The 12,780-nt window shown below is 37.2% G+C and overlaps 1 protein-coding gene across 1 annotated transcript in view; it reads left to right on the top strand.

Moving 5' to 3' along the window:
• The window catches only part of ptprga (protein tyrosine phosphatase receptor type Ga), a 321,286-nt gene extending 310,276 nt beyond the window's left edge, over positions 1-11,010 (top strand). The window contains 5 exon segments of the mRNA XM_048172553.1: positions 41-169; positions 388-534; positions 3,317-3,459; positions 5,798-5,933; positions 8,385-11,010. Of these exon segments, the coding sequence (XP_048028510.1) occupies positions 41-169; positions 388-534; positions 3,317-3,459; positions 5,798-5,933; positions 8,385-8,531 (702 nt within the window). The 3' untranslated portion in view covers positions 8,532-11,010.
• The last annotated feature ends 1,770 nt before the right edge of the window (positions 11,011-12,780 follow it).

Raw genomic sequence — 12,780 nt, 5'->3', positions numbered from 1 at the left:
AATTGATTGCATTTTTTGAACGTTTTCTTACTACTACTAGGGCTACTACCGGAGCAATGAGTTCATCATTACCCAGCATCCCCTGCCTCACACCACTAAAGATTTCTGGAGGATGATCTGGGACCACAACGCTCAAATCATCGTCATGTTACCTGACAACCAGGGCCTGGTGGGTATTCAGTACCATCTGCAAACTTCCTTCTTGCCTTGAGTGATGTCGTGCCTCTAAGGAGGGAAACTCAAGATAATGTTATAGACTGTGCTCCTCAAGGTCAGCTGATGCCTTATTGTAAGCAGTGAATTATGGAAATTGGTTGTGAGAGCTTCAGTCTTTCTGAAAGTCTTTAATTAATTTGCGTCGATGCTCACACACGTTTGTTTCCGCAGGCGGAGGATGAGTTTGTGTATTGGCCGAGTCGAGAGGAAGCCATGAACTGTGAGGCATTTACAGTCACCCTTATCAGTAAAGACAGACTCTGTCTCTCCAATGAGGAGCAAATCATCATTCATGACTTCATCCTGGAGGCCACACAGGTCTGTTTTTGAAGGATAAGATGTGGAGTGAAACTGTATAGAATATATAAATAACTTGATGTGTTTCATCTAATATTATGTTACTGTATATAATATAATATTATAAGATAATGTATATTTATTATAAATATTGTTATAATATCATTAATTGATTAGATTTAAATATTATTAATATTAAATCATTATTAATATGCACTACCTTTCAAAGTTTAGTGTCGATAAGATTGTTTAATGTTATTGAAAGAAGTCAATGGGCCAGTTTCCACCTGGTATTAAGAAGTAGACGAGGGAGACACATTCCTGGTGTTTTAATCTGTCTCTTTTGTCTACTTTGAACCACTTCTGTCCTGATTTCTTCGAGGGGAGGGTGTGTGGGTGGGTAAATGCATTGGTTGTTTCAGATTTTTTAATCTAATGGACAAAATAAGCTCACGCAATTTACATATGAATGCGCCCGGAGACGACAGAAAAACATACAGAGAGTCGCAGCTTTCGTTTCTTCTCTGACAGCCGCAAGAACAAGAGTGTTTGTTAGAAATCAGGAATGGAGAGAGAACATTGTGCTTGGTACATTTTTTTGTCTTCAAACCGAACTTGGGTCTCCAGCCGACAAAGTTTAAATCCCATCTGGCTATCGCACTTCCCATATGTTTACAAAAATAGGGCCAGATTTACTAACCGTTTCCGCCACTGCAAACCCTCTTGTGGCATTAAAAAAAATACTGTCAGGATTTACTAAAGACTCGCAGTGAAAAATTAGCGCTGAAAGGCGTGGACACGGTTATTTTTGCAGCTGACTTTATTGCATATGTATTTATAGGAGTTTCCCTTTCAGATGCAAAATTTATGGGAGGAGAGTATTTAAATGAATCATGTAAGGTGATTTATTATGGTTTGTCTAGTCTGGTATTTGCACCATTATTTGCCACCCAAAAAAAGCATGTCTTAAACTAGACATGAATTTGCACCTCTCTTGGTAGATTGTGTTTGGTAATTTTGGAAACGATCCGGCTGTGTCTGTGTTCACGCACAGTCATCAGTAGATCACGCACAGAACTTTCCCCTCCTGTCTGCGCTTTTATGGGATTGTGCTCTCATGCTCTGTCCTGTTTTGTAAATCTGGTCCTAAGACAGAAGGCGGCCTTTTGTGGCTGTACAAACACATTCGACCAAATGAGCATCTACACTACGTAAGCAATCTGGTCAAATGTGTTTTCAGTTAACTCTGGAAGTGGTTAGGGCTGGGCGATATATTGCATGCGATTGTCACGCACATTTTGTCAGTAAAGCCGGTTCACTGATTACCGCGAAATCGCCATCACCTGCTTTCAAATGGAGCGGGATTTAATATACAGAGCCGTAGATCACTGATAAGCTACGCAATATCGCATTCATTATCGCAGATGAATCGCCTTCGATAATGAACGCGATATTGCGTAGCTTTTCAGTGATCTACGGCTCTGTCTATTAAATGCCGGTCCATTTGAAAGCAGGTGATGGCGATTTAGCAGTAATCAGGGAACCGGCTTTACTGACGAAATGCGCGTGACAATCGCATGCGATATATCGCCCAGCCCTAGAAGTGGTTTTAAGTAGACAAACTCAAAACGTTTTACACCCCATTTACACCTGTATTTAGGGTTGTCCGCTTGTGATCCGATCGACCAAAACTCTGAAGTGTTGGCTTTCTAAATATATGTTGGTTATGTGTCTATTCAGAATGACTTGAATGACTCTGTGTCTAATTTTGCAGTAAGAGGTTAATAAACTGAGCCTATTATGCTCAGCAAGGCTGCATTAATTTAAGTAAGCAATAAGGTAAAAGATTCTGTGCTGTATCGTGAATAAGTCAAGGCTGAAGGGGTACCTCGAGTACCTTTTTGCTTTTATAAAATGGTTACCACACAATACAAATATTAAAGCCAAAAACATGTATCAATGCAACTTTCATGAAGTAAACTTTAACTAAAAGTCTTCCTTCCGCTGGAAACAAATAGTCCCTGACCGTGAACAGCAACAGAAGTTACATTATTATGCCATTAGATGGCAGCAAAGACTGTCTTTATGAGTGTGTCAGTCAGTAGTGAAGACTTTTACAATGAAAAGACTGAATTGTTGTGAACACGGAACAAGACGCAACTGACAAATGATTTGATTAGCGCTGTCAGTCACGGGAAAACCCCTTAAATGTTAAAAGGACAAGATAATACATCGGACATATTATGAACATAGGACTGACCTGAAGGGAAATGCTAAATCTGAATGCAGGTAATAAACTCGCTCACTCGATCTCTTTCTCACAATACTCTTCTACATAATACTGTAAGCTTCAATGAACAATATCAACTGAGAACAAACAGTTTACGTTGCTAAGAGTGGTTGCTAAGGGTGTTGTGTAGTGATGCACAGAACCGTTGGGTAAAGCGGTCATAGCCGTGTTTTATCGTGAATAAAAGACAGCTATTGACCAATCAGAATCAAGGACAGGAACTAACCATTTTATAATCAAAAATACAGTACATACAGTAATTGTGAAATATTGTTACCATTTAAAGTAACCGTTTTAATTTATAATTTATTCCTTTGATGGCAAAGCTTCAGTGTCACATTATCCTTCAGAAATCATTCTAATATGTGGATTTGGCGCTGAAGAAATATTTATTATTATTATCCATGTAGGAATACTTAGTATATACATTAAACAACAGTTGTGCTAATTAATATTTTTGTGGAAATAAAAATAATTTGAAATTATTATCTCTCTCTTCCTTTCTCTCTGTAGGATGATTATGTTTTAGAAGTTCGACATTTTCAGTGCCCAAAATGGCCAAACCCTGACGCTCCCATTAGCAGCACCTTTGAGCTCATCAATGTCATCAAAGAAGAGGCCATGACCAGAGATGGACCCACTATAGTGCATGATGAGTAAGTAATGCTATTGTTATTCAAAATTGTACCTCTTTTAATTTACAATTTGGCTTAGAAAACCTGTACAAGCCTGATCAATCACAATTTGCATACTAACTATCGGATATAATATATGGCATGTCAGAAATGTAACATACTACAACATTTTTTCTTGAGGCTTACTTCATACTCGCATTATAGTGTATACTTTTTGTACCTAATGTGCTAATAGAGCATTAACATTCACTCTAGATACGTCAGCTTTTTGGCCATCCTTCATGTTCAGCTCATTCTAGAAATTTGATGGAGGCTTCGATTCAGTCTCAGTTTTCACTGAGTGAAAACAAAAGGCCTTCCATTTAAGACTACAAAGAGTTCACATTCCTTCAAGCCAGAAGTAGATCTCTGTCAAACCCCAGGGAGACGGTGCACGCAGAAATAGCTCCACAGGAGAGCCAGATCTTTGCTTCTGTCAACAGCTTCTGCAGGAGGAGCATTTGACAGACTAGCTTATCTTCACCGCTAATGAACGCGATGCTAATTAAGACAGCCATCTTTTCGAAAGCTCTTAGGGTGATACCATAGTAACATTACACATTTTGAAAAGCTCAATTAGTCCGCCATGTTTATCAGATGAGGCAAGCAGACCTCATTAACATAATGAATAAACATGAAGGGGCCATTGTTAGTCGTTTTGTTGCAAAGTGATGTCTGCTGAAATTAAAGGATACTCGTTAGAGCTAATTGGATCACAGCATCTTAGGGTGTCAAACATTAGAAACAGTAATGAATTCAATTCCCTTAGACTTAAATATAGTGTTTATGGTGGGAGACGTTACACTGCTGAAGCAAGAACACAAGATGAAATGAGAGAGAAAATGGCCTGTACCAGATGATCTATAAAAAGAAATCTGTAGAAATAGAAAATTTCCACTTATAGCAAGCAGCAGTGTCAGTTTCATTCAGCTGCCTCCATAATAAATCTTCTGATACGGCCCAGAGCGTTAAGTGCAATATGAGTGCAGGCCAGCGGGGGAGTACGGCCGAAGAAGTAAAATAGGTTGAACGACATTTATGTTTATACTTTCGAAGGACAAGTTGTGATGAATAAATGTGATGTTATTTCCATCAAGAGGTGCATCGATTTTGGGTCAAGATCTTGTATTGGCAATGCAAGAGGTGAGCACTCTGTAAAGTCTACTCCAGCACATCCCAAAGACTTTCAGTGAAATTAAGGACTGGACTCAGAAGTGTCAATTCATGTGTGAAAATGACTCTTTAACCAATCTTTCATAGTTTGAGTCTGATTAATCTCGACATTGTCATCCTGGAATATGGCCATGATGTGTCTTCCTACATGAAAAGCTACACATACAGTACAGTCCAAAAGTTTGGAACCACTAAGATTTTTAATGTTTTTAAAAGAAGTTTCGTCTGCTCACCAAGGCTACATTTATTTAATTAAAAATACAGTAAAAAACAGTAATATTGTGAAATATTATTACAATTTAAAATAACTGTTTTCTATTTGAATATATTTCACAAAGTAATTTATTCCTGTGATGGCAAAGCAGAATTTTCAGCATCATTACTCCAGTCTTCAGTGTCACATGATCCTTCAGAAATCATTCTAATATGCTGATCTGCTGCTCAAGAAACATTTAATGTGTACAATTGTACAAAATATTTGTGTACAATATTTTTTTTCAGGATTATTTGATGAATAGAAAGTTCAAAAGAACAGTGTTTATCTGAAATCTAATCTTTTGTAACATTATAAATGTCTTTACTTGATTTAATGCATCCTTGCTGAATAAAAGTATTCATTTCTTTAATTTCTTTTCAAAAAAATAAAAATAAAAATTCTTACTGACCCCAAACTTTTGAACGGTAGTGTATAATGCTACAGAAGCTTTGTATTTCAGATAAATGCTGTTCTTTTGAACTTTCTATTCATCAAGGAATCCTGAAAAAAAAAAGTACACAACTGTTTTCAACATTGACAATAATCATAAATGTTTATTGAGCAGCAAATCAGCATATTAGAATGATTTCTGAAGGATCATGTGACACTGAAGACTGGAGTAATGATGCTGAAAATTCAGCTTTGCCATCACAGGAATAAATTACTTTGTGAAATATATTTAAATAGTACACAGTTATTTTAAATTGTAATAATATTTCACAATATTACTGTTTTTACTGTATTTTTAATTAAATAAATGTAGCCTTGGTGAACAGACGAAACTTCTTTTAAAAACATTAAAAATCTTAGTGGTTCTAAACTTTTGGACTGTACTGTACCAGGCAGTGTATATTACCGTATACCGCAATATAAATGTTTGTGTGTTGACAGGTTTGGTGCAGTGTCTGCTGGGATGTTATGTGCTCTCACCACACTGTCACAGCAGCTGGAGAGTGAAGGAGCTGTGGGGGTCTATCAGGTGGCCAAAATGATCAACCTCATGAGACCAGGAGTCTTTACCGACATTGTAAGTGTTTATATTAAGGTTTAAATGTTTATATACGGGTCGTATTTAAAGGTTTAGTTCACACACAGACACACACACACACACAAATTAATCATTTACTCACTCTCAAACCTAGACTTCATTTCTTCTAGAGAAGAAATGCTTAATAAGGCACCAAAATTCTGACCAAAATGAAATTGATCAGCAAGCATTATTTTACAAAGCCCCGCACATGACATGCAGAGAAAGAAAAAAACATGATTTGATCCATGACTAACTCATTTGTTCCCGAATTAATCACAAGGGAACGGGGTTAATAAAATGTGGACAGAAAATTTTTTAACAAATTAGAACGAATTCAGACAACTTGGTGACAGTTTCACTAAAATGAGGAAACAAATTAATATAATGTTTCCACAAATTCATTCACACGACTTATTAATTCTCGAATTAGAACGAATTTGTACAACATGGACTAAAACAAAGGGACAAATTAGTAAAATGTGGCCAAAAAATTAATTCCCATGACGTATTCATTCGTTCTCGAATTAAAATGAATTAGTACAATGTGGTCACGACTTAACTAAAACGAGGGAACAAACAAATTCTTAATTTGTGGTCACAATATCTATTTTTTTCTTCTGTATGTTATGTGCGGGATCATACATTTAACAGCAAAACTGTGATCCCTTGTGTACCATTCAGCACTTCACACTCCAGTCCAGTAAGTGATGGAAATGTTCTCCTGCTTCTTTCTGACATTTCTACACAAACATTCAAACATAAAAGGTGCGTTTCTGCCACCTACTGGACTGGAGTTGGAAAGAGGGAGCAGAGCCAGAATCCAGAACATCCTAGTAAAATCATAGCATTGTGACAGCGAATTTTGCACGGCCAGGCATCACTCACATGTTTGTTTGTTTTTGTTAGCTTTTCAGAAAATGTTAAAAATCTAGTAGGGCTGCTCCCTAATAGTTCGACTAACCGTTAGTTGACTAGAAGAGGCTTGGTCGACCAAGATTTTATTAGTCGGTTAGTTGCAGAAAAAAAAAAACCTCCACAGGAAGTGACGAAGTGACGCAGTCTGTGAGGGACGGATCGTTAACAGCAGGAAATCCAAACATTCCCTACTATTCATCACCCTCAAATTGCTTATCACTTGAAACATGTAAGTAGTAGCAACATTACAAGTCCGCTCGCTCTAATGTTAGCTTAGATAAATGTGCGCTATTATTTCACGTATATCCAAGTGTTTGTGTGGAGAGCGCGCTTACTGCATGACATGGAGGCGCCGGTGCGATCACTTGCATTTAAAGGGGCTATATGTAAGATTTTCACTTTAACAAAGCATAAAAATACCCCAATATGTTTGCAGATATTTAGGAAACATGCTACCTACTTGTTTCTCAGAAAAACAATGCTACAGCCAGACATTCTACTTTGAAATGTGCGTTCCGTGTCGGAATGTCTGTCTTTGTTTTGGTCCGTGCGAAACCGTGCGCTGCCAGTTTATCCAATAGTATTTTGACATCACAGGTTGCCAGTTGACGGAAAACACCGTATTGCAGCCATGGAAACCAGCAAACAAACTGGGTCAGAGAATCGCAGATTCTACCTGACCTAAAAAGCCTCTGCATCCATCTAAAAATTTCTATGAACGACAGCATATTAAAACACAGATAAATCAACTCATCAGCTTACAGTGTGTAAGTCTCCTCGGCTTTCATTGTCAATTGCGCTCCCTCTTGTTGCGTGTCCTCAAGCTGGCCACCCGCATCTTTGAAGGAGGGGGCGGGGCAAACAATATTTTGAATTTGGACTGCAGTACCTATTTCGACCACTGGGTGTCATTCCTACATATAGCCCCTTTAAGAGTAATGCAAACTGTAAAGGGTCCACTTTTATTTCTGTAAACTCACAATAACAGCAAAATGTTGTGCTTTTTTTGTAAAATAATGAAAAAAGTCAGGATGACCTTTCTGCTGTCTCAGTCTCAGTGAACTTGAGAAACCATGAACCAAAACTCAAGGTATACTTGCCTCACAGACACGAGAAATATATCTATAGAGCTTGAAATGTCTACTTTTAAACAAAATAAATATTTTCAGATTATGTAAACCATATGAAACATGCATATAGGTGCGGATCCCTACAGCTGAAAACACAGCAAACATTATCAATAAATGATTAAAATGTTTAGACAGTCTCCTTCTGTTTTTTTCATGACACACTCATAATCATTAGGTTATGTATTAAATATATATAGGCATTTAAAGGCTCAATATTATGATGTATGGCTTATTAATATAAACGCGCGACTAATGGCTTAAACGAGCGACCACTAGTCGACTAGAAAAATCTTTAGTCGAGGGCAGCCCTAAAATCTAGTTGTCTCGTTTTCTAAACGAAACATTACTTTCCTCTGTGCCTATGTGTCTATAGTCATGTCGTATGTCTCCCTCTGTTTTTCAGGAACAGTACCAGTACCTTTACAAAGCTATGCTCAGCCTGATAAGCACGAAAGAGAACGGATCCAGCCCCATGTCCTTGGACAGAAACGGCAGTTTGGCCATGTCTGACGAATCGGACCCGGCCGAAAGCATGGAGTCCCTCGTCTGAAGCCCCCGAACAGGCGCGAAGAGGCACTTAATCTAACTTTGTAAAACTTCAAAGACTAAGACAGACTTTTTCTGAGGCCTTTTTTGCCAGAACTCTTGGTTAAAAGAATAACCTGATTACTTTTTTACACTGATAAAAAGTTTTTGATATTTATTTTTTCGCCATTTTATGTCTTAATGTTATCCTACTGAACATTTGCACCGATGTTTTTTGAGTTCACAACAAACGAAACAAAATGAAACACAGTTCTGTCTAGTTTGCACTATGAAACTATCAGTGTTACTGCCTACTCCAGCATCTCGACCACAGTCAGTCCGTCTCGCTCGCTCGAACTCTCACTGTCACGCCGTTGTTTTGACATTCCATTATAAAGCTGTTCTCCGAAGCTTTAGAAACGACCGCCACAAACGAAAAACGATTTCCACGCACACCTCAGAAGCTGGAAAAAGAGATTAATCCCACGGCCAACTTGCGAAGACTCGCCACAAAACGTCAGATTCACCGACGAAAGACCATATGAGCTATATGGACTGTTACTTTTGGTTTGTTTATTTGCTTTGATCATTTTGCGCACCCCAAATAGTAGATCTGTTCATTATGCTTCTAGTTAAACCCATATTTACTTTTGAAAAGGTGGTATTAAAACAGCTACTGTGAACTTTTGTATGATTCATATTCTGCTTTTAATATATATGAATATATCGTATATCATGATAACTTGTGCTTTTGTAAATGTTAACTGTCACAGTCACTGCGCTCGGTTGAAGGATCCGCAGAGCTCATGACTTCTCTAGCACCCCCTGCTGGTTTGATTTCGCTATTGCTTTATGCTGCAAGCTGCTACTTGTGTCACTTGAGTGCGACCGAACGGGTAATGATATCGCATTACCTATGGACTCGTAATGTAGGAGTTAATTCTGTTATTTGCCCACTTAATTTTGTAATTTTATACTGCTCTGTCCTCTTTTTTTTTTTTTTTTTTAGATAGTTCTCTGTCATAAGCCGTCCCATAACTTTGAGAATAATGTATACAAGTCTCTCGATGCCTTCTGTACAGTCTCATTTCACCTCGGCAGGTGTGTGTATGTGTGTGATATAGGTGTGTGTTGTGTTTGGTATTGACTGGTTTTACTAGAAACCTGTAGACTAAGCATTTCTTCACTAAACAGACTCACAGTGTCATTTCATATCGAAGATCCTCAGATATGCTAGGAAAAATGGTTACTGTAATATCATAAACGGTTCTCTCATGCCATACAGCACAAAGGCCTTGCTAATATAACATTAGAATCAGTCTTAAAAAAACAGGGGACCCGTGATTCATTAATTTTTACCAAAGACTAAACTGTCACTCCATTCACAAAACGTGTGAGAAAGTGTTTATTTTTAATGGGTAAGAAGTTTTAAAAAGAATGTTTTTGGTGGTGTCTGGAAAAACAATGTTGAAAAGGATGATTCCACAGGCAAAATCAAGTTTTTGTTTTTTTGTCAAAATCGTTTCACTAAAATTGTTTGTTTCACAGGTCACTTTTATTTTTATTTTGTTTGTTTTTTTATGTTGCAATTAAAGTGAATGAGAATGTATACAATTACTGATTTCTTTTGATGTGAAGAAAGCTGTTGAATCTTTGTTTGACTTTGGAAATGCTTTAGAAAGATAACGTTATGCTGTTAAGATGGAGAAGACGCTTATTGAAGGTGTTTATTCAATTAATGTCTTGTTTCTCCTAAGAAGGAGGCTGAAAAATGAAGTCACATCTCTCCAACATTTGGGGTAATACTCTGACTTTGCTCGTACATCACGTAAAGTCATTGGAGGTGACAAGTTGCTTTTCTAAATCTTTTCTTACATTTATGTCCTGTGGTGTCCCCTTTTTTCCTTCTCTTGCTCAAGCATTATTTGTGGGTTGCATTTGCAAACATATTTGCATTATCATGTACATATCTTTTTTTTTTTTTTTGCTTCATTAACCCATCGCTCTCTGAAAGCTTTGTATCCTGGCATATAGTCGCAAACGTTATATTTTCGTATAAATCAACTTTGTTTGCTTTAGTTTTGTGTTTAGTTCTCATATTGATGGTTAACACAAAATGTCCCCAGATCCTTCTGAAGGTGGCTGACATCACATTCCAAAAACATTCATAACAATCATAAACTAAGGCAGTGATTGTGGTATTTCTTTGCTTTTTCCTCTTTGAATCTAAATAAAATCTGTTTCATTGTCCAGAAGTGCAATAGAATAGCTCTTCTAAGTCAAAGAATAATTCTGTCATACAAAGCAGGTGGGTGTCACCATCATATCCTCTTTTTGTAATCCGGAATAACACACAAAGGATTTTTTCTCTTGTTTTTTTTTTTTTTTCCTCTCTCTTTTTCTTTTTGTTGAAAGCTATATCAAAGCATTCTATTATAGTGTTATTTAATATGTAAATTGTATTGCTATACATAAAATAAAATATGAGTTTTGATGTACTTTAAGTACATTGTGTGGAGTGAGTCTATGATGCTTGATATTTGTTATTTGTATTTGATTGCTTCTTTTTCTGTCTTGAGAAATGTCATATATTTAATCAATAAATATAGTTGGAATAACAAGACTATATAGAGCTGTTACCAATCAAATGAAATCACTAACAACACTGATAAACTGGTAAAATCACAACCGCATAAATAAATAATGTTGAGATAAATGTTTTAAAAACGGCAGACTGACGGCAGAAGGTCTGGACCAAGCGGCAACCTCCCCACATTTCTCTTGAAGCCAATATGGGGGTGACTTAAACTGCGATTCATCGACTGGCCACTAGGGACAGGCTGCAAAAGAGAGCAGAAACTCATTGAGCCCCATGTTAAAATGCCCAACTTTACATCATAAACATGTTTAAAGCCTAGATCAAATTGTGGTTTTGGTCTCTATAGCTAATTTTGCCCTTCATGACAACTGTGAGGGGGGTGATTTTTTTTTACAATATTAAGCCTTAAAGTTCTGAATAATTAAGGGCGTGGTCACTTGAGTGACAGGTGGATTGCCGCTGCTGTCTGTGAGCTAATTCCAGCCGCTGAACTTGGCATCTCTGCCGTATTTGTGCTTTTGTCAGGATTATTTCATACAAAATAACATGGCTTGCTGTGTTAATGGTCGAGACAGATGTGCGTCTGTGTGCAGGTGCACACGTGCGGAAGATAAACAGAGCACACGTTGTTGGATCGTCTTGGCGTTGGATAAAAGTTTTTGTCCCCCAGATTTCAGTAGCCCCTCACTGCAGAACACACGAGATCCAGGGGGCGGAGACGGGTAGGTTTAAATCCAAGGTGTGGAGATGGGTGGGTTTATATACAGGGGATGGAGATTGGTAGGTTTAGGGATATGTAAAGTGGGAGGAATTGGATCTAGATCCAGGAGGTGGAGACGGGTAGGTTTAGATCAACTGCGGTCTTTTTTTTTTTTTTTTTTCGCATGAATGCATCTTTTCATATTTGCAAATTCACATTTACTGTGAGGGTTCAATGGATAAAAAAATCCAAAAGTATAACATTGCCTCCCAGTGTTCATTTTAGTCTTTGTTTTCATTCTGGCAGATTTGTGTTTTTCCTGTCTGATAGCAGTATGAATGGTCATAATTGTTGTAATTATTACAGTGCCTGATTTAGCTTTTCACAGCTATAGATTTAAATCAGAACAAATTCTGATGTCTGGGGCATAAAAACAATAATCATGAGGAACCAGAGGCAATTATGTGAGTTTTTGCTGGAACCCACAAACAGTACAAGAGACAAAGGGAAGTTAATTACAAAATGAAACAAAGGACAGTCAGACTGCATGTCTTTCAATGTCCTGTGTTATAACTATTACGCCACAAAGGATATCCCATTATGTAGGGGCAGAAATTTGTGAATCATTTACATCTTTGTATTATTCATGATTAAATATATACAGAGGAGAAATACATCTTTTTTATAGGGCATCTAAAACATTTCAAACTACCAAACTAATGTATTAAAGCCTTGCCAATGTCATAAGCTGGTTATTTAAACTAATATTAATGTCATTTTATTTAATCTTTAATATTTTATATAGTGAAAATGGTGCACCAAATGAACCATTATCTACAATGTATTGTTCTTCTTCTATCGTCTCCATTATATTTAAACTAAGTACACAGTAGGTTTCATATGAAGACAGGTATAGTGTGTAATCTCAGGCCATTTGCAGTGAAAAAGGACGGATGCCACTAATCAACTAGAGCT

The sequence above is a fragment of the Megalobrama amblycephala genome, linkage group LG21 (assembly GCF_018812025.1).
Source record: "Megalobrama amblycephala isolate DHTTF-2021 linkage group LG21, ASM1881202v1, whole genome shotgun sequence".
NCBI classification, from domain to species: Eukaryota; Metazoa; Chordata; class Actinopteri; order Cypriniformes; family Xenocyprididae; genus Megalobrama; species Megalobrama amblycephala.
This window is presented reverse-complemented; position numbering and strand designations above follow the sequence as displayed.